This window comes from Carassius carassius, chromosome 39 (assembly GCF_963082965.1).
Source record: "Carassius carassius chromosome 39, fCarCar2.1, whole genome shotgun sequence".
Lineage (NCBI taxonomy): Eukaryota > Metazoa > Chordata > Actinopteri > Cypriniformes > Cyprinidae > Carassius > Carassius carassius.
Genome location: NC_081793.1, coordinates 4295520 through 4318340, shown reverse-complemented (window position 1 = coordinate 4318340; position 22821 = coordinate 4295520). Strand labels below are relative to the sequence as shown.

The 22821-nt window shown below is 41.4% G+C and overlaps 1 protein-coding gene across 2 annotated transcripts in view; it reads right to left on the bottom strand.

Moving 5' to 3' along the window:
- Nucleotides 1-22821, bottom strand: part of LOC132121259 (cGMP-dependent protein kinase 1) — a 195978-nt gene that overhangs the window by 159298 nt on the left and 13859 nt on the right. For both annotated transcript variants that reach the window (XM_059530483.1, XM_059530481.1), the window contains exon 2: nucleotides 12654-12820. In XM_059530483.1, the coding sequence (XP_059386466.1) occupies nucleotides 12654-12820 (167 nt within the window). The remainder of the gene's footprint in view (nucleotides 1-12653; nucleotides 12821-22821) is intronic.

The following is a 22821-nucleotide window of genomic DNA, read 5'->3' as shown; positions in this document are numbered from 1 at the left end:
ATGAACAGCGCTCTCTTCCACCCTCAATATCCATGGCTGACGTGCCCTTGAGCAAGGCACTGAACCCCAGTTGCTCCCCGCATGCTGGATATTGCTGTCCACTGCTCTGGGGGTGTGTTCACTTCTCACTGCTGTGTGTGCACTTGGATGGATTAAATGCAGAGCACCAATTCCAAGTATGGGTTACCATACTTGGCAAATGTCACTACTTTCACATCTTCCTTCATAAAATAATGGTGCTTTAACATTTAAGACTCGCAATTGGATAAGTTCAGACATCATCTGAATAAATTCTTGAAAGTAAAAAAAAAAAACATTTCACAGCTGAAATAAACTTACATCATCTCTCTCTACAAGCACATTGAGGAACAAAATCCACAAAAAAGATCTTTCTGAATACTAAAATACTCTTTTCCATTCCGTCTCTGCCCTCACTGAGACCTCTAGCATGTTACCGTAGCATAGCTTCAGGCTAGATTTACCCTTCATTTGATTGCAAAACGTTCATGCCTTTGGATTTAACCTTCACATTAGTGGTGCCTTCTGGTGACTAAGGCCTGGTTCACACCGGACGCCGAAGCGACGCGGAACGGAGGCCGCTTCCTTTCGGCGCCCATGTTAACCTATGATGTCGTTCACACCAGACGCGGAGCGCCGCGGCGCGCCGTGGCCGGCCCGCGCAGTGAAACGCCAGTTTCGGCGTCTGGTCTATTTTTGGCGCGAGCCGCGAGCGATCCGCGTCAATTCCGACAGGAAGTCACACCAAGAAACACGAGACAATCCAGTCAATTGCCAAAATATAAGCAATTTTCAAATTAAAATACCGCGAGTGACAAATGCGATCATATTTGTGTATCTAAACAGACTAGAAAAATGAAAAAAAAAACAACACACACACGCACGCACATGCACACACAGAGCAACGGGAGTGGGCGGACCACAGGGCGGGTGGGAGAGGGTGGGGGTTATTACTTTACCCATGATGTGCTCTGAATAAACAACAACTGAGCAGAAGCGCTTGTCGACCGCCGTGGAGAATACGCGTCTGGTGTGAACAGGCAGGCGCCGGACCGCGCGTGATTTTCCGTTCCGCGCCGCTTCCGCATTCGCTTCGGTGTCCGGTGTGAACCAAGCGTAAGTCTATTTAATTGACACTTGATCCTCGAGTGGGAGGTCCAGGGCCAGTTCTAGACATTTGGAGGCCCTAGGCAAAATTCATGTAGGAGGCCCCCACCCCCAATAAAAAGCATTTGAAACTATTATGATTCCTAATCCTAATTCCAATCAGTAGAAAGATTAAAGACTCTAGTTTCGATATTTGACCACTTAATAAAAAATTGTTGTTAAAACATTTTTAAAATAACAGTAATTTAGTTTATGTTAGTAGTGCAAAATAATAAATCCATATTATGTCAAATTTTTAATAGAAATTCACCACTCATTCATATTTAGTCATGTCAGCAGCGGTTTATTTTTGTCCACATAAATTCACTGGAATTTACTGACCAGGCCGGCGCGTTGAGCCCCGCACAGGAGAGCGGTGCCCTCCATGTCACTTCCGGCTGCGAAGTCCTCTAGGAAGACGACTAAGCGGCCCTGACACGGGCAACTCGGAGATGTGGGAGACTGCTCTTCAGGAGCTGGCGGGGACAGAGCCACTCCTTCCCCCGGGGGAGGGCCGGGTGGAGAATCCTTAGTTTTTGTTTCTTTCTGTTCCGCTGCTTGTCCAATGGCTGGCGGCACCCACTTTTTCATAAAAGAGCAATTTCCCTTCCCTCCGAGTTGCAAGGCTCATGGGTTGACGATGAGCGACGCATTGCCTCCTCATTCTCACCCACGTTGCCCCCTTCGCCAGCGGTCAAGAGGTCGCGGTTCGGAGACGCAACGCCTCTCCACGCGTCTCTGCCCAGTTCCTCCGGGAACACGAGGAGTGTGGCTGTGATGACTTGGAACGCGATGCCTTCTGGGCCATCCGACACAACTCCCCATCGCTGCATCACTGCGGGTATGTCGACTGTCCCTTTGGTGCCACTTGTACGGAGTTTGGGAGCATGGCTTGCGCTGCCCAATCCGTCCGACTCGGTTACGCGATTCAGTTCGCTCGGCGACCTCCCAAGATCAATGGCGTGCTCGAGACTCCGGTGGCAGTCCGGGACGCCTCTGTCTTGCGCGAGGAGATTGCTGTACTGCTGGCGAAGGATGCAATCGAGCCGGTCCCTCCAGACGAGATGAGGACGGGGTTTTACAGCCCTTACTTCATCGTACCCAAGAAAAGCGGTGGCCTTCAACCTATCCTGGATCTGCGAGTCTTGAATCGGGCCCTGCACAAGCTCCCGTTCAAGATGCTGCACAGAAATGCATTCTCAAATGCATTCAGCCCCAGGACTGGTTTGCAGCGATCGACCTGAAAAACACGTACTTTCATGTCTCGATCCTCCATCGCCACAGACCGTTTCTGCGGTTGCATTCGAGGGCCAGGCATGGCAGTACAAGGTCCTCCCCTTCGGGCTCTCCCTGTCCCCCTGTGTCTTCACGAAGCTCGCGGAGGGTGCCCTTGCCCCACTCTGGGAAGTGGGCGTCAGGATCCTCAACTATCTCGACGACTGGCTCATTATGGCCCGGTCCCGAGAGCAGTTGTGCAATCACAGGGACTTGGTGCTCCGGCACCTCAGTCAGTTGGGGCTTCAGGTCAACCGAGAGAAGAGCAAGCTCTCCCCTGTGCAGAGAATCTCTTATCTCGGTATGGAGTTAGACTCGGTGAGTATGAGGGCACGGCTCACCAGCGAGCATGCCCAGTCAGTGCTGAACTTCCTGAGTTCCTTCAGAGGCAGGACAGTGGTACCACTGAAACACTTTCAGAGGCTCCTGGGGCATATGGCATCCGCAGCCACATTCACGCCGCTCGGGTTGCTCCATATGAGGCCACTTCAGCACTGGTTGCACTCCCGAGTCCCAAGATGGGCATGGCGCCGCTGTACACATCGTGTCACCATTACACCGATGTGTCGCCGCCGATTCAGCCCCTGGTCGGACCTTGCCTTTCTACGGGCCGGCGTGCCCTTAGAACAAGTGTCCCGGCATGTTGTTGTCACAACAGATGCCTCCAACACGGGCTGGGGCGCGACATGCAACGGGCAGGCAGCTTCAGGGTCCTGGACAGGACCTCGGCTGCTTTGGCACATCAACTGTCTGGAGTTGCTGGCAGTGCATCTAGCCTTACAGCGGTTTCGGCCTCTGTTGCTAGACAGGCACGTGTTGGTCCGCACGGACAACACTGCGGGTGTTTCGTACATCAACTGACAGGGCGGTCTACGATCACGTCGCATGTCTCAACTCCCCGGTCATCTCCTCCTCTGGAGTCAGACGCGGCTCAAGTCGCTGCGCGCTATCCACATCCCGGGGGAGCTCAATCGTGCAGCCGACGTGCTCTCACGACAGCTCACCTTTCCCGGGGAATGGCGACTCCATCCCCAGACGGTCCAGCTGATCTGGAGTCGATTTGGGGAAGCCCAGGTAGACCTGTTTGCTTCCCACGAGTCCTCCCACTGCCAGCTGTACTATTCCCTGTCCCTGGCCCCCCTTGGCACGGATGCACTGGCACACAGCTGGCCTCGGGCTCTATGCAAGTATGCGTTTCCCCCAGTGAGCCTGCTCGCACAGGTGCTGTGCAAGGTCATGGAGGACGAGGAACAGGTCCTGTTGGTTGCGCTTTACTGGCCCACCCGGACCTGGTTTTCGGAACTCATGCTCCTCGTGACAGCCCCTCCCTGGCGCATCCCCCTGAGGAGGGACCTTCTCTCTCAGGGGCTTGGTACCATTTGGCACCCGCGTCCAGATCTTTGGAACCTCCACGTGTGGCTTCTGGACGGGACGCAGCAGACCTAAGTGATCTGCCCCCAGCGGTGGTAGACACTATCACTCAGGCTAGAGCCCCCTCTACAAGGCAGGCCTATGCTCTGAAGTGGAGTCTGTTCATGAATTGGTGTTCTTCTCACCGAGAAGGCCCCCGGAGATGCCCGGTCAGAGTTGTACTTTCTTTCCTGCAAGAAGGGTTGGAGTTCCTGTCTCTCAAGACAGCACTCCTGAGCGCGCTCACTTACATCAAGAGGGTCGGGGACCTCCAAGCATTTTCGGTAAGTGAAGAGTGCCTTGTGTTCGGGCCGGCCTACTCTCACGTTGTCCTGAGACCCCAGCCGGGATACCTGCCCAAGGTTCCCACCACTCCCTTCCGAGACCAGGTGGTGAACCTGCAAGCGCTGCCCCTGAAGGAGGCAGATCCAGCCTTGCCGTTGCTGTGTCCCGTAAGAGCGCTTCGCATATACGTGGACCACACCCAGAGCTTTAGAAGCTCTGTGCAGCTCCTGGTCTGCTTTGGAGGTCAGCAGATGTGGAAGGCTGTCTCCAAACAGAGGTTGGCCCACTGGATAGTTGATGCCATCCCCTTGGCATACCATTCCCAAGGCGAGCCGTGCCCCCTGGGGGTGTGGCCCCATCCTTTGCGCTGGCGCACGGCGCCTCTCTGGCAGACATCTGTCGAGCTGCGGATTGGGCGACACCCAACACCTTTGCGAGGTTTTACAACCTCCGTGTAGAGCCAGTTTCTTCCCGTGTGTTGGGTAACAGGTAATTGGCGGGAAGGGCTGGCTCGGTGTCGAGCTTGCTGCGCCATTCCCCCTAACACGGGGATGTAAGTGCCTTTCTTCTCCCAGTAGAGTTCCCCGGTTGGCGTACCCTGGTCGAGCATCCTCCAGCACCTTCGGCAGTCAGACTTGGCGGAGCAGTCTGTCGCCAGGCCCAGTACTGGTGTTAGCATGCCCAGAGTTCCGGTCAGCCCCTGTACTGGGCTAGGTGTTCATATGGCTTGGTTCCCTACGGGTAATCCCATATGTGTATTCTTCCACGGTAAGGTTTCCCTTTTGGCAAACCCGTGTCTTCCCTTGACAGACCCGTTCTGTCAGTCGTTCCATCCCTACTCTAAGGTAGGACCTGCCTCAGAGACCCCTTCCATATGTAGTACTGCCCCCTGGGTCAGTCCATATCAGTATCTCCACATGCCACCTCCCTACGGGTAGGATGTGGTCTCAGTAGTGACCTTTTCCTAAGGCTCGCTTCCCCATTGTCTTGCCAAGCTGTAAGAACAAATAGGGAAGATTTGAAGCAATCTTTCTCCGAAGGTTAAAATCCCTTCCAAACTAACTTTGTGTGGGTGGAACAGCAGCGTGGCCTTCTCCTTCTCTCAAAATTAATTCCTCTGTTTTGGAAGTGTAATAATTGTTTTGCTGCAGCACCCCAGTTTCTGTTTCCTGCTCATCATCAACATGTTAATAGGCTGACTGAATGAATAATTCAATAGTATGATAGCAGTGTAGTGGTTCATGAAATTATAAACAGAATAATTTCAGTTATTTGTAAGAGTTTTCTTAAAATGGCACTGAATCCAGTGTAATCACTGACTGATTTATTTCTTCAATACTATTGTTATTTACTCATGTCAGCAAGAAGTTGAATACAAATGAATGAGGAAGAAAATAAACGTTCCAAAAGTCCTTAATCAAACACAAGGGTAATCCAAGACACAGGGTAGTGTAGACACAACACTAAAATAACATAGACGAGACCGGACAACAAGTACTGAAAACACAAGATCTTAAATACACAGGCTAACAAGGTGACACAGCTTAAAGGGTTAGTTCATCCAAAAACGAAAATTATGTCAGCAGCGTCATACCTCAGCAGCATCGTGAACATGCTCACAACAGACTCGAAAGAGAAGACAATGCTGAATAAAGTCGTGATTTTTGTTATTTTTTGACCAAAATGTATTTTCAATGCTTCAACAAATTCTAACTGACCCTCTGATGTCACATGGACTACTTTGATGATGTTTTTATTAGCTTTCCGGACATGGGCAGTATACCGTACATACATTGTAACTTGGAGGGACAGAAATCTATCTGTATCTTAAACTGTGTTCTGAAGATGAACGGAGGTCTCACGGGTTTGGAATGTTTTTGGGTGAACTAACCCTTTAACATGATAGCAATTCAAATACCAAAGTGACAGATGCAGACAGGGGAATAGTGCAAATGAAAACAAAATCCAAACTGAACTGATACCAGGACAACTGAGTGGTGTACCCATTTATGTATTGTAAAATATGCATGTAATCGGGTGGTGGATTTGCACAAGCAACACTTCAAATTAATTTGTTCAATCATGCAATAAACACATTTACATTGGAATCATGACACAAAAAGGAAATGAGAAAAAATAGTATTAATTGAAAAAAAGTCTATCTTCAATTAGTTAGAATGAGATGAAAGCTCAGTGGTTTAAAAGAGTAGTTCCCTAAAAAAAATTAATTTGCTGAAAATGTACTCACCCTTAGGCCATCCAAAATGTAAATAAGTTTGTTAAGCAAGTGATGTTGTGCTCCAAATGTTGTTTCTCCAAATCTGTTCTGATGACACATAAATCTTGGAAGAGCTGAGGCTGAGTATATTTTAAGCAATTTTTTATTGTTGGGTGAACTACTCCTTTAAAGGGATGGTCCACCAAAAAATGAAAATTCTAGCATTTTTTCAAATCATTCCAAATCTAAATTGCTTTCTTTATTCAGCAGAACTTCTTCTTTTGTGTTACACAAGGAAAGTTTGGAAGACATAGGGGTGAGCAAATGATGGCAAGTTTTTGATACCCCTTCCTTGATTGTAATGATCTCTCACCTTTAATGAAGAATACATCGCTGAAGAGCATTAATCTGGAGTAGAAACTTCCCATCTCTCTAAACATGACTGTCCAGGTCATGTTGTCCGAAGCCTGGATCACTAAATGATTGAAGTCACATTCTTGATGCCTCGTCCCATTTGCAAATAATATTAAAGAAACAGTTTAGCCAAGTTCGTTATTTAATCAACCTAATCTCATTTTTTCTCCAAGAATCCTTATATAATAGAGATATAAAAACAATAATTATCATTTAAAGTGTGAACCATATTTTAATACTTTAAAGCCATATGATTTTTGTCTGTGAACCAAATTGAAATTAAAGTGAGTTATTATTATTCACTAAAATCTTTTTTTAATAGCATTCCATGGAGAAAAGATCAGCAGGAGTAGTTTGGAAAAACATGAAGGTAAATTTATAATGAGAGAATTTCCATTCTTGGGTGAACTATTGCCATGCCATGCACCAATTCATGTAAGAACTATAGAAACTAATTAGAGACTAAAAATAAATAAATAAGCCACTTTATGCATTTTTACATTTAAAACTCATCACCTGGAATTGGATCTGTCACATAAACAGTCAGATTTCCGGATGACTAACATGTTTTTTTGCCATAGTTCACACATATTGTGCTCCACATGATTTAAACTTCAGACAATCTTACGCAATATCCCATGCTGGGTTTGTGGGGCACAGTATATTAATGCGGATGTAAATAAACTACCCCGGGTGAGCATTCATGGAGTTGCTATGCAACCATCGCATGCAGGGACAGTTTGTGGCAGTTTGGCGGAAGGCTGGAGAAACTGTTACTTGCTGTTTTCTAGAGCAGAGATCCACTGCATCTGCGTCTTCCAAAGTAAATGTAACAAGTCATGCTCTCAGTGTTCAGATCTCACATGGCTAAGTATAGCTCAGTTTCATCATCGCTTCTGCTGTCTTCAGAGAGCATAATGGGGAGGCTTTTCCTGTTTGGATCACACTTGTGTGCTGTAAATGTTGTGGGTCTCTTGCCAAGTCCTCATACGTAAGCAGGAAAGGAAGTCTTGTGCAAAATTTTGTCATTATTTTATGTCACTGATGGGCAACCTGAAACATGTTTTATAATCCAGCACTACTCATAATTGGCTCGACTTCAGTGAATTCTAATAAAGCTTTAGCATGTGACGCATGAAACCGCAAATGACGGCCAGAAGATAAGCCTGAAAACCAAACACTCAACTTCTAAAACAATGTGGTGGTTATTTTGTTGTCAGTTTACTAAAACTGTTATTGATTTGCTCATTGTTCACCACTTTGATGGGAAAGTCTGCAACAATCTGAGATCTGTGACAAAGCCACTATTAGAAGTGGATCTAACAAAAATAAAATCATTTTATAGAACCAGGGTTTCAAAGTCACTTGGTACAAAACTTTAAGAAAAGATACTCCCATAATGTTCTTTTTGGCCTTAAAAGAAATAATTACATTAATTTCTTTAAGCAGTTTAAGTATTCACATTTCTTACATGACACAATAAATATCACAAATAAAGCAAAGATAGCTGGTGGATGTTTTACAAGAAAATACTACTTCAGTTTTTATATTCTAAATTGCATGTTTAATTCAATGTATTCACTTCCATTTCTTTGATTTCTTTCATTTCAATTTACTAGCATTTTCTGAGTGAAAATTATTCCAAAGCCATTTTTCTTCAATTAATACATTTTGAATATACGTTCCTGTCTGTATGTGTATCAAATCCATATCAACACCCGGAAAAAGTGAATGCCTACTAAATATCAAGTAACTTCTGTCAGACAATAGAGATAAATTCTGCTTCTATATCTTAGAAATGTAGCTGAGCATTAGGTATCTGTAAGAGTTTTACATTAACAGCTGCCAGATTAATATGTTCCTAACCTTTAATTCCTTCAGTTGCCTCCCAGCAAACTGGATTACCTGTTGCTTCAAATATTTAATTGCTTCAAATTTAGACTGCTGTGCACCAAAGGGGTCTGTCTGAAGTTAATTCGGCATATTAATAAAAATTAAGAGATGTAAAGTTGTTGTTTTTTTCTATTAAATTAGATTTGGGGAAATGTATCTGTAACAAGGAGTCGGAGGCGTTCGGATCCATATGCAGCATTTATTAAACAGAATGGTCATACAGGCAGAGATCAGGAATGGCATCAGGTGTGTCAGGGATAACCAGAATCGTAATCAGAAACAAGCAGGGATCGAGACAGGCAGCGGAGAATCAGAGTCGGAATAAACAGTCCAAAGGTCAAAACACAGGAATAAGAAACACAGGGAAAACGCTCGGAAATGTCAGACTGGCTAAACAAGACTTCGCAGTGAGTGAGAGTGAATGTGCTGCTTTTATGTGTGTGTGTAAATGAGGTGCAGGTGTGGCAAGGAAATTGGCTGATGAATGAGGTGCAGGTGTGGCAGGGTGATTGTGATGCAGTGACTCATGGGTAATGTAGTTCGGGTGTGGTGCAACAGTATGAGAGGTGCTAGTGTCCAAGTGACATCTGGTGGTTGATGGGTGGAATGGTCCTGAGTGGAGTGCCCTCTAATGAAGTTCATGGGCACTCCATCTAATAATCGTGACAGTAGCATTACATTACTTGTTCACCAATGGAACCTCTGTAGAGAATGGGTGCCGTCAGACTGAAAGTTCAAACAGCTGATAAAAACATCACAATAATCCACAAGTAACTCCAGTCAATCAGTTACATCTTGTGAAGTGAAAAACGGTGTTTGTAAGAAACAAATTAATCAAGGCATTTTAATTTCAAACTGTTACTTCTAGCCAAAACAAGATTCTGTAATCCATTATAAGGCTTCCTCCAGTGAACAAGTTCATCCCCTGTTGTCATCTCAGATCAAAATCGCCTACATATTTGTTTAGAACTGTTATGGACTGGTTTTGCTTGTAAACTGAAAATATCCTGATTCAGACAAGATTACTTGTTTCATTAGAATAAGCAATATTACGTGTAATGGACTCGTATTGAGCCATAAGCAATGGTTTGAAATTAAAAGCATCTAAATGATGAATTTGTTTTTTTTTTTACAAACATGCAACTTTTTTCCTCGCAAGATATTAACTGATGGACTGGATTGGTGTTGATTACTTGTGGATTATTGTTATGTTTTTATCAGCTCTCATTCTGACGGCACCCATTCACTACAGAGGATCCATTGTTGAGCAAGTAATGTGATGCTACATTTCTTCAAATCTAGAGAAAAGAAATTAATCTACATTATGGAACGTCTGAGGGTGACTAAATTTTCAGCAAATGTTCATTCCTGGGTGAACTATTTTAACATTCAATATTACACATTCACTCACTTTCAAAGTTCACATTAGGGAGTACACATAATTGCCAAAAATGCTTACTAAGTACATTCATGAAGAGGCCCACAGTCAGTCTTAGGGGGGTTGGAATCAAATGAGAGGGCGGACACAAGGGCAAGGCAATAAATTAGAGGAAATTAGTATCTCTTTTGCTAGAGGCGACTACCGACACATATTCTACAGCTACAACAATACACCAGGAGGAGGTGAGCCACCTGCCAAGTGTGCATTACTGGGAGCAGACTGAAAGGTTTGGAGGTAAAGAGCATGCCTCCTGTTGTGACTGGCAGGGGTAAGTTTAGAGAGGCAAAAATGGCTCATGGGTGCAGTGCTGTGAAAAAACACCACAGTGAGTGGCTCTACTTAACAGAATGGCATCTGCCTCACTTGAATGCCTATTCATATCCATTCATGCAATATTTCTACTTAGGCACTTCTGTTTTTTGTAAATACCAAAAACCTACAGCACATAATGATGAATTTGAAATGTGTATGAAACATTTTGGCAGCAGTCTTTGGAAACAGATGAGATTTTACATCAAAAACGGCATTAGAAAGAGCTCGTACAGCACTGCAACACAACCTGCAACAGACCACACGATAATAAAACATGATAAAAGAAGAAAGAGATCTATGTTATGTCTGTGAAAAGATCCAAGGTGACCATAAAACTCACCATTCAAACTGGCCGCCTGGAGATGAAAAGCTAAATTGAAAGTATATTAAATAAGGTTACGGTTATTACTCCTCAAGTTCAGTTCTAAGCCAATGTTCAAATAGCAACAGTCCTATTTCAGAGTGCTAAATGTGTTTTTTTCTCATGTTGATTGGTTGTAAAATAGAGTTTCTGTTTCTGTTTATTTCACTTTTAAAGCACACGTTAATACAACTATCGTTGCCCAGGGTGCTGTACAAACAAAGTAAAAGAAAAAAACCAATAACATTCAAAGATAAATTCAAAGTAAACACTAAAATATTCAATGACACCCCTCAATACCCAGTAAAATTAAAAGAGATAATAAATTAATTTTTAGCCAAGTTTTAAACGTAAATATAGATGAAGCTGCTCTAACATACAGGAATAAAGAAATCCAGTCTAGGTGCAACTACCGAAAGGCCCGATCACCCCTAAGTTTTAGTCTAGACATGCAAACGTGACAACGCTTTCTGGTTAACTCCTATATAAAGGGATTTACAACATTCAAGCCTTGAAAAAACAAAGGCATGGATGACTTTCTCAAGGTATTTCAAAGAGATAAATATCTTTACCTTAACCGAAAGTCTCAAGTTGAAAAAGCTGGATTTAACGACAGCATTAATTTGCATATCAAATTTGAAATCTTTATCAAATCAAACACCCAGATTTTTCACCACCATTTTATTATCCGAGGCCAGAGGGCCAAGGTTAACAGTCTCACTCGGCCAAAAAATAATCATCTCTGTTTTGTTTTCATTTAGTTAAAAAAAAATTCATCCAGCCTTTTGTATTCTTGTATTCTTGTATCCAGTATTTTGTATTTGTACATTCTAAAATAGTAGTTAGAACCTTTTTGGTTATTTTGTTGTAATGGTAGATATGTCTGCGTAGTGACAACAACCAAAATGTATAAATGAACAGACTCTCGTTTGGTGTTTGAAGCTGTGCTGGGGTTTACACTGCTGATCTCTACTGAAAATAAATTGATTTGTGAGTTTACTATATGAAGCATTTCCTTTCATAAGGGTCATCAATTTAACAAATTGTAAAAAATGAAGTAGGCCTATGAGAACTATTACAAATTTTATCATCAAAAAATTTAATTTACATAACGTGGGGGACATTTACATTTATATCCAAGTGGTAATCAATATCTACTCAGATCAGAAACTAAAGCCCAAACTGTAGCTATAAACTGCTACATCATCTAGAAATTTTAGTATCAGAAAGTTTTCCCTCCAGAACTTTAGACTTGATTATGAAGTGTTACCCACTGGTTGATCTCATACACTCTTAAAAGTAATGGTTCTTTACTAACATCGATGATTCCATGAAGAACCTTCAACATTCATGAACCTTTTACATAAAAAAAGTTAATTATAGAGGAAAGATGTCTTTTAGATTATTAAATGTTCTTGACATTTAAAAAAAAATGTTCACAGAAAGGTTCTCTGGGGAACCCAAAATAGTTTGTCTGAAGTATCACTGCCAAAAAAAAAAACATATTTGGAACCTTTCTTTTTTTACATAGGGTGAAATAAGGTAAATTGGGCCTTTAACTGACACTGGCAAATAAATCATGTAAATAAATGATAAATGTGAACATGTATTTTTATTTATTTATTTATTTATTTTTATAAAATAAATAAATTATTAAAAAATGCAGTTTCATGTCTTCTACAAATTATTTATGGCTATAAAATTTTCAGTATCCAAAGTAAAGCAATACTCCATCATGTGTTACACAGTTAAGAGGTTTTTCCAAAGAACACCCCATACCTGAGCTAAAATCACTGTAATGCACAGCCTATTGTGGTTTACTGTCCTGTCTGTAAATCAACTGTTACAGCTGTAAAACACAGTACTTTGACATGACCTACCTTCCATGACATAGACCAGGGAGCCCACATCGCCTTCTTTGATGATACAACTATCTTTATCATACTCCACAGGGTACATGCAGTCCACAATCTCCTGAATCTGAGACAGCTCCAAGTTCTTCATGAAGTCATTGTCAAGAATGGCCTCTTTGATTAGTTCTTTAGACCTGTGGATAAAAATGACTAAATGAAAAAAAAACTGCTTTATTTAAAAACAGGGGTGGACGATATGGCTAAAATATCATATCACAATTTTGTCAGGAAGGATCACGGCCCACCATCTTATTATTATTCTTTTTCATGTTGATTTTTAAGACTATTTTGCAAGCTACGATAAAAAAACATGCAAGTAAAAAATTCTCAGGCTTATTTAATACAACAGTCAGAACAAAGAACAAATGAGAAGCAATACAGATGAAATAAACAGTGCTTTAATTTTTTTCATGTAATAGTTTGATGTAAAATGTTTGAATCAAAATATACAGTGATTTTAATTAAATCTACTAAAATAATTTGGTCAAAAGCAGGCAGTGATTTTCCTTTTTTCTTATGTCGTTTGATTAATTATTGGTACAGGCAATAGCAGATTTATTATGGCTGCTGTCACTTTAAGACCTAATTCACAGACCTAATATACTCACAAACATACTATTTTCTTACAACTATTTACATTCCACTAAAACATAACCAAATGGGTTTACATGCTACCTGCCACAGCATGCATTTTGGCACATTTTTGTGAGTATTTGACCTTTGCAGCCTTCAAAGCCATGACCTTTGAGGTCAGCTTTAGAACTGGGACACAGCTATTATGTTTTGTTACCAGATTCGGTAGCTTATTGCGCTTTTAATATCAACTATGTCACACTCTTTGCTTTCGTCCATTGCTCTGTTAATAACTTTCAAAAATCCTGCCAACTGAAAAATGTGTGGATATATTTACATATAGACATAAATAGGACACATTTGGTCACCATATCTAAGATTTGCTTGAAAAGTAGATCAATGATCTGACACAAAATCATCAGGAAATGATTGAAAATCCATAAGCAAAGCTACTGGGTTCCTCTGAAAGAACTGAAATCTCACAGAACTCTATTTTTTTTCTTGAAATGCCAGACACCTCAATTCAACACCACAGCGTGTGAGATTACTCACAGAAAAGTGTCAGCTGCTGAAATAATCAGAGAGGATCCCCCATACCTGGGTTTGTGAATGCAATCAATACCTCATCATAGTGCTGGGCGGTTTGACCAAAAATGTATATACCGTTTTTTTTTCAAAATTATACCGGTTTTCCGGTTTATGAAGTTTTTTTTTTCATGCATAATCAGGTGTACAATGCATTTTCTGCTGGTTGATATTCCAAGAAGTGTTTGCGGCTAAAGTGCTGGAGCAAATTGCTCGTGTTGCCACCTTTGGCGACAATTTTAGCCCGAAAGCACTTGCATAAAATGGATATTATATATGCATAATCTTCCTGCGGTGCATATGCAGTCCGCAGCACGGACTCATTGTGCTTTCACACAGGACGTGTTTGCAGTCCGCTACTGATCTGTGTCTGTTTAGTCAACAAACACAACATTTGTTCATTGTTTTGATTTCCTATCATGTAAAAATATATATATATATATATATATATGTATATATATATATATATATATATATATAAAAAAAATTTTTTTTTTTTTTTTTTCAGCATCGTAAGTCTTTTATCACAGAAAAGTAACAATCTTTCATATAGACATTAGTTTAAAGGGTTAGTTCACCCAGATAGCAAAATTATGTAATTAATAACTTACCCTCATGTTGGTTAAAACCCGTAAGACCTAGTAGTCCATGTGACATCAGAGGGTCAGTTAGAATTTTTTGAAGCATCGAAAATACATTTTGGTCCAAAAATAGCAAAAACTACGACTTTATTCAGCATTGTCTTCTCTTCCGTGTCTGTTGTGTGAGAGAGTTCAAATCAAAGCAGACTGGATATCCGGTTCGCGAACGAATCATTCAGTTCACCAAATCGAAATGAATCGTTTTATACGGTTCGCATCACTAATACGCATTTATCCACAAATGACTTAAGCTGTTAACTTTTTTAATGTGGCTGACACTCCCTCTGAGTTCAAACAAACCAATATCCCGGAATAATTCATGTATTTAAACAGTACACTGAGTGAACTGCTGTGAAGAGAGAACTGAAGAGGAACACCGAGCCGAGCCATGATGATACTGCGCATGTGTGATTCAGCGTGAAGCAGACTGACACACAGAGCGCATGAACCGAACTGATTCTTTTGGTGATTGATTCTGAACTGATTCTGTGCTAGTTTTATGAGGGCGGGTAAACCGAAGGCTTGAATCAAGGGCAATCATCGCAAATGACGCCATTACGTCGAGCGCAAAAGAACAGGTGAACCGTTTTCTTCAACTGGTTTATTGAATCGAACTGTCCGAAAGAATTACTGGTGATCCGAAAACCGATGCAACCGGTTCTTGACTCGTGAACGAGTCAGTCTTTTGTTCGTTATCTGGCTCCACTCTGTGTTCATCTTCAGTTTGTTCGCGAACCAGATATCCAGACTGCTTTGTTTTGAACTCTCTCACACAACAGACACGGAAGAGAAGACAATGCTGAATAAAGTCGTTGTTTTTGCTATTTTTGGACCAAAATGTATTTTCGATGCTTCAAAAAATTCTAACTGACCCTCTGATGTCACATGGACTACTTTGATGATGTTTTTCTTACCTTTCTGGACATGGACAGTATACTGTACACACAGCTTCAATGGAGGGTATGAGAGCTCTCGGACTAAATCTAAAATATCTTTAACTGTGTTCCAAAGATAAACGGAGGTCTCACGGGTTTGGAACAACATGAGGGTAAGTTATTAATTACATAATTTTGCTATCTGGGTGAACTAACCCTTTAAACTCAATAAATATAAACAACGCATTATTCATGCATTTTACTTCTAGGTTTGTATAATAAGCTGCTCAAGCAAGCGGCAAAACATTTAAACACAATAATTAGCCTACTTTTCTTGTTATAATATTTAAAATTAAAACACCACAGACAGAAACAGTCTCTTGCATATAGCATTTTTAAATCTTTATCACAAGCAATCCCACGGGTCTTAATGAACTTTGTTTTTCTCCTTCCATAAAAGTGAACATATATATTGTTTTCCTTGTTTATCTAAAAGTGCTCTTTTTCTTGTTTTAAACCTAGCCAAAAACCCATGTGACTGCGTTTCCATGTCAATCCATGTTCATTTTTCCCGCGAACAATTCGCTTTCACTTTAATTCAGCGCCTGCAGCACAACAAAAATAGACTCAGTACGTTAACAATCGCTGCACTGCTCGGACAACAATCGGACCGCAACCTCGTGCAGCTGGAAACCATTAATATGACTGGACTGTGTGAAACAGGCGTTATAACGTAACACCAGAGCACTGCTGTGTGTACCCTTGTCTATGGTGTACCCTCACCACGCCCCACAGTCGCTGCTTAGAAGTGTAACATTGTAAAGGGTCCGTCTGAAGCAGTGTCTTCATTCCAAACGCTGAGTAATTAAATACACCGGTATGGCGGTATATTCAAAATTAACATCGTAATGAAAATATACACCGGTTTTCGGTATGAACCGGTTTACCGCCCAGCACTACATCATCACCACATCAATGGATGAATTCCTTCAAATAGAGTGCATCTTGGCTATACATGATGAGTCATTTTCATTGACAACATCACAGTTTATTGGACAATGCTTGTCAGATGGCCTTGCTAGCGCCACTGCATTCCAAGTTCCATTCCACAAATCTACTTCTTAATCATGCACTGGGCAAATTTGATTATTCAATCATTGCACAAGCAGATCTGCTTGTGGATATATTGGATCTTTTTTTCTCCTTTGATTAGAAATGGCAGTGTGGCAGAGATGATGGCAAGAATGGACAATCTGTGCAAGAGTGCAAGAGTACTGAGCCCGAGGAGGATATGGGGCGGACAGATGACTGTTCCGATACACTGCATTACTACCACTCACACAATCCTGCTGGGTACTAATGTCCCATGGGCGTATGATAAGACCTCACGATCTGTAGATCTGCCTGGACTAATGACGTTAACTATCAGCACAGTTTCTGATTTGTCATCCATGTGGGCACCAGCGCTACAAACAATGGTGTCTTTGTATAAGAAACTGACCTCTTCCTAAATATAACTCACTAATTCTTGAGATATGAGACAAAACAAGTACCGATGTCAAATTTATATCAAATTAAGATATTACATTATCACTAACTCAAAGTTATCTAAAGGCTTGTTCACACCAAGGACGATTACTATAAAAATAACGATAAAGATATAGTTCTAAAAATCGTTCTCAATATCACATATCACACCACAGTTATAACGATCAAGGCACACCAAGGCTACCAAAAACAAATATTCTATGATAAAGTAATCCATATGAAAACAACGCGATGTCCAGTCTTTCACGTCTCCCTTCATTATATCTAATGCATTATATCTCCCTTCATTATATCTATTGAAAAAAGCAGCCAGACTGTTCTTCACGTTTATTTTTTTAAAACTGTTTGCTTCGCGCTGAGAGGAATAAGACAAATCATCCCAAAAAGATGCGTTTTGGATTTCCTCAGAAAAAACAAAGAAGCGCTTTTTCAGCAGAGATCATAAACATGAGTAAGTCTTTTTTGTTATTTATTGATATACTTGTATTAGGTTTCACATAATGTGTACTATTACTAGTTAGACTTTTTCCAGACTATAATTCCTGACTAAATGTATAATCAAGTGAAACAAAGTTTCAGTAACAATATACACTATACCATTCAAAAGCTTGATGTAAATCAGTGTGACTTTCGTTAATGAAGACAACGACGAAAAATATTCGTTAACAAACATTTTTTCTGTGACTAAGACGAGACGTTGACTGGCTAAAAATTATATCTGATGACGAGATTATGATGAAATTTATGCTGCGTCTTCGTTAACTAGACGAGACTGGACTATAATGTTATTTGAGGACTACAGGACATTTAAAATGCATCATATAGGCTATTGTCCTTTAAAATGTGCATCCCTGTCATTGGATTGTGATTGGATAAGGGCCGTTTACATAACTATCAGTATAGCAGCCGCAGTGGATGGATAGGCTAATAAAATGCGAACTAGCGATCTGAAACAATGGCCACAGTACCCGAAGGGGTAGGGATAAGGTAACCAGACATCCTGTATTTCCTGGGAGTCACAATTCGTTGTCGATTATCTTAAAGTTAGTGAAGGCGGGATAGGCTGATAGAAGTGCTCTCTCTCGCGCACACACACTCCACTTCTCAGTTCTCAAATACAGCGCGCTATCAGTTCTCAGCGCTCAAATACACACACAACAGTTCAAATGTTTATCGTGTAGAGTATCTCATGTAAATACAGTAGGTTATGGATTAAGTGAACGTGAACTGAAAACTAACGTGGTGTGTGAAAACTAACGTGTGTCAGTATTTCATGCATGCCTTCCATCTTAAAAGGACAGCATTCCAAATGAAATACCTATCTGTCATTAATATTACCCAACAAAAGATGTTAAATAAATGTATACGTTAAGTACAACCCGAATTCCGGAAAAGTTGGGACGTTTTTTAAATTTTAATAAAATGAAAACTAAAGGAATTTCAAATCACATGAGCCAATATTTTATTCACAATAGAACATAGATAACGTAGCAAATGTTTAAACTGAGAAATTTTACACTTTTATCCACTTAATTAGCTCATTTAAAATTTAATGCCTGCTACAGGTCTCAAAAAAGTTGGCACGGGGGCAACAAATTGCTAAAAAAGCAAGCAGTTTTGAAAAGATTCAGCTGGGAGAACATCTAATGATTAATTAAGTTAATTGATATCAGGTCTGTAACATGATTAGCTATAAAAGCTTTGTCTTAGAGAAGCAGAGTCTCTCAGAAGTAAAGATGGGCAGAGGCTCTCCAATCTGTGAAAGACTGCGTAAAAAAATTGTGGAAAACTTTAAAAACAATGTTCCTCAACGTCAAATTGCAAAGGCTTTGCAAACCTCATCATCTACAGTGCATAACATCATCAAAAGATTCAGAGAAACTGGAGAAATCTCTGTGCGTAAGGGACAGGGCCGGAGACCTTTATTGGATGCCCGTGGTCTTCGGGCTCTCAGACGACACTGCATCACTCATCGGCATGATTGTGTCAATGACATTACTAAATGGGCCCAGGAATACTTTCAGAAACCACTGTCGGTAAACACAATCCGCCGTGCCATCAGCAGATGCCAACTAAAGCTCTATCATGCAAAAAGGAAGCCATATGTGAACATGGTCCAGAAGCGCCGTCGTGTCCTGTGGGCCAAGGCTCATTTAAAATGGACTATTTCAAAGTGGAATAGTGTTTTATGGTCAGACGAGTCCAAATTTGACATTCTTGTTGGAAATCACGGATGCCGTGTCCTCCGGGCTAAAGAGGAGGGAGACCTTCCAGCATGTTATCAGCATTCAGTTCAAAAGCCAGCATCTCTGATGGTATGGGGGTGCATAAGTGTTGTTTGTTGTTGGCGGCTGTACTGCGTTTGAGCTCCGTCACTATATTCTTTTCATTGACTATTTTTAACTCAAAAATCAATTTTATACATCATCGTTTCCGTTTATATAACGTGTGAATATATCCTCTATTGTATTCTACAACAAAAACAATCAGAGCGCCTCGCTATCACTAGTTTTATTTTGATCTCCCGGGTCCGCTATTAGCTTTTAGCCCGTTAGCATCAGCGGCGTGGTTGCAGCTAACTGCGCTAACATTGCTAATACTCTATTCACACACATTACCACTGCTGTACTCACTGTTACTTGCTTTAATGGCGGATGAATGTCTCCACTCTGTGCAGCTCGAGCTCGAGGCCGTGGGAAAGCAGATTCGCGACCTGGAGGTGAGGCAGGCCCAGCTGAGAGAGCGGAGAACCGCGCTGGAATCATCCCGGGCTGACGCTCACAAGTCCGGGGTAAGTATACAGCGATCTGCTAACAGTCCCACCACGTCTACTCCGTGTGTTTCTCTGCACAGGCCCGGTGCACCCAGGACGCGATCTTCCCAGATGTCCTTCACTGCGACGCCGGGACACCACGGACCCTGGGTGCATCCACAGCAGAGGACGCGAGCCGGGTCCCGGGCGACGACTTCTCCCCCTCCTGCCTTCGACATCTCCATCCGGAACCGCTTCGCTCCCCTCCGCGAGACAGGACGCGACGCTGTGATCATCGGAGACTCCATCGTCCGACACGTAAGTGCTACGTTAGCCGAAGGTAAAGTGCACACTCATTGTTTGCCTGGTGCTCGTGTTCTCGATGTTTCTGCGCAGATACCCGCGATCCTGAAGGTCGACGAGAGCCCCAGAGCGGTCGTGCTTCACGCCGGGGTTAACGACACCACGCTGCGGCAGACGGAGACGCTGAAGAGGGACTTCAGCAGCCTGATCGAGACGGTTCGCAGCACGACGCCCGCGGCGACGATCGTCGTGTCAGGACCACTGCCCACGTATCGACGAGGACACGAAAGGTTCAGTAGACTTTTTGCTTTAAATGAATGGCTGTTGTCATGGTGTAAAGAACAGAAACTGCTATTTGTTAATAACTGGAATCTTTTCTGGGAGCGTCCTAGGCTGTTTCGCGCTGATGGATTACACCCCAGCAGAATCGGAGCGGAGCTGCTCTCTGACAACATCTCCAGGACACTTCGCTCCATGTGACTAGTAAGACAATTCTCTAATAACTATTATGATGAGTTTTGTTCCACCCGCTTAAATGATAAAAGTACTTGTGCTGTAAAAACTATTAAGACTGTGTCTGTTCCCCGAATAGTGAGGTCAAAATATAATGTAGGATCTAGAAAAAATCTTATCGTAATTAAACCAGAAAAATGTAAAGTAAATGAACAAAAACAATTTTTAAAGTTTGGGCTCATAAATATTAGATCACTCACACCCAAAGCAGTTATTGTAAATGAAATGATCACAGAAAATAGTTTTGATGTACTCTGCTTGACTGAAACCTGGCTAAAACCAAATGATTATTTTGCTCTAAATGAGTCTACTCCACCAAACTACTGTTATAAGCATGAGCCCCGTCAGACTGGTCGTGGAGGAGGTGTTGCAACAATATATAGTGATATTCTCAATGTTACCCAGAAAACAGGATACAGGTTTAACTCTTTTGAAATACTTCTGCTAAATGTTACACTGTCAGACATGCAAAAGAAATCTAATGTATCTCTTGCTCTGGCTACTGTGTATAGACCACCAGGGCCGTATACAGAATTCCTAAAAGAATTTGCAGATTTCCTCTCAGACCTTCTAGTTACAATTGATAAGGCGGTAATCATGGGAGATTTTAATATTCACGTTGATAATGCAAATGATACATTAGGACTTGCGTTTACTGACCTAATAAACTCCTTTGGAGTCAAGCAAAATGTCACCGGGCCCACTCATCGTTTTAATCATACACTAGATCTAATTATATCGCATGGAATCGATCTTACTGCTATAGATATTGTACCCCAATGTGATGATATTACAGACCATTTCCTTGTATCGTGCATGCTGCATATAACTGATATTAACTATATGTCTCAGCGTTACCGTCTGGGCAGAACTATTGTTCCAGCCACCAAAGACAGATTCGCAAATAACCTGCCTGATCTATCTCAACTGCTATTTGTACCCAAAAATACACATGAATTAGACGAAATTACTGACAACATGGGCACTATTTTCTCTAATACATTAGAAGCTGTTGCCCCCATCAAATTGAAAAAGGTTAGAGAAAAACGTACTGTGCCATGGTATAACAGTAATACTCACTCTCTCAAGAAAGTAACTCGTAGTCTTGAACGCAAATGGAGAAAAACTAACTTGGAAGTTTTTAAAATTGCATGGAAAAACAGTATGTCCAGGTATAGACAGGCTCTAAAAACTGCTAGGGCAGAGCATATCCACAAACTCATTGAAAATAACCAAAACAATCCAAGGTTTTTATTTAGCACAGTGGCTAAATTAACAAATTACCAGACACCACCTGATTCAAATATTCCACCAACGTTAAATAGTAATGACTTTATGAATTTCTTCACTGATAAAATAGATAACATTAGAAATACAATAGCGAATGTAGATTCTACAGCGTCTAACACTTCAGTTTCATCCATCGCACCCAAAGATAAACTGCAGTGCTTTACAAATATAGGACAGGAAGAGCTAAATAAACTTATCACTGTATCTAAACCAACAACATGTTTATTAGATCCTGTACCCACTAAATTACTAAAAGAGCTGTTACCTGTAGCCGAAGAACCGCTTCTCAATATCATTAACTCGTCGTTATCTTTAGGTCACGTCCCAAAACCATTCAAGCTGGCGGTTATCAAGCCTCTTATTAAGAAACCAAAACTAGATCCTAGTGTACTGGCAAATTATAGGCCTATTTCAAATCTTCCATTTATGTCTAAAATTTTAGAAAAAGTTGTGTCTGCTCAATTGAGCACCTTCCTGCATAAAAATGATCTGTATGAAGAATTTCAGTCAGGTTTAAGGCCCCACCATAGCACAGAAACTGCACTTGTTAAAATTACAAATGACCTGCTTCTTGCGTCAGATCAAGGCTGCATCTCATTTCTAGTCTTACTTGATCTTAGTGCTGCGTTCGACACCATAGATCATGACATACTCATAGATCGATTACAAAACTATACAGGTATTCAAGGGCAGGCTCTAAGATGGTTTAGATCCTACCTGTCCGATCGCTACCATTTTGTTTACTTAAATGGGGTGTCATCTCATTTATCATCAGTAAAATATGGAGTGCCACAAGGATCCGTCCTAGGTCCCCTTCTATTTTCAATATACATGTTGCCCCTTGGTAATATTATTAGAAAATACGGAATTAGCTTCCACTGTTATGCTGATGATACTCAGCTATATATCTCAACGAGACCAGATGAAACTTCCCAATTATCTAAGCTAACAGAGTGTGTTAAAAATGTAAAAGATTGGATGACAAATAATTTTCTCCAATTAAATTCGGATAAGACAGAGATATTAATTATTGGACCAAAAAACACCACACAGAA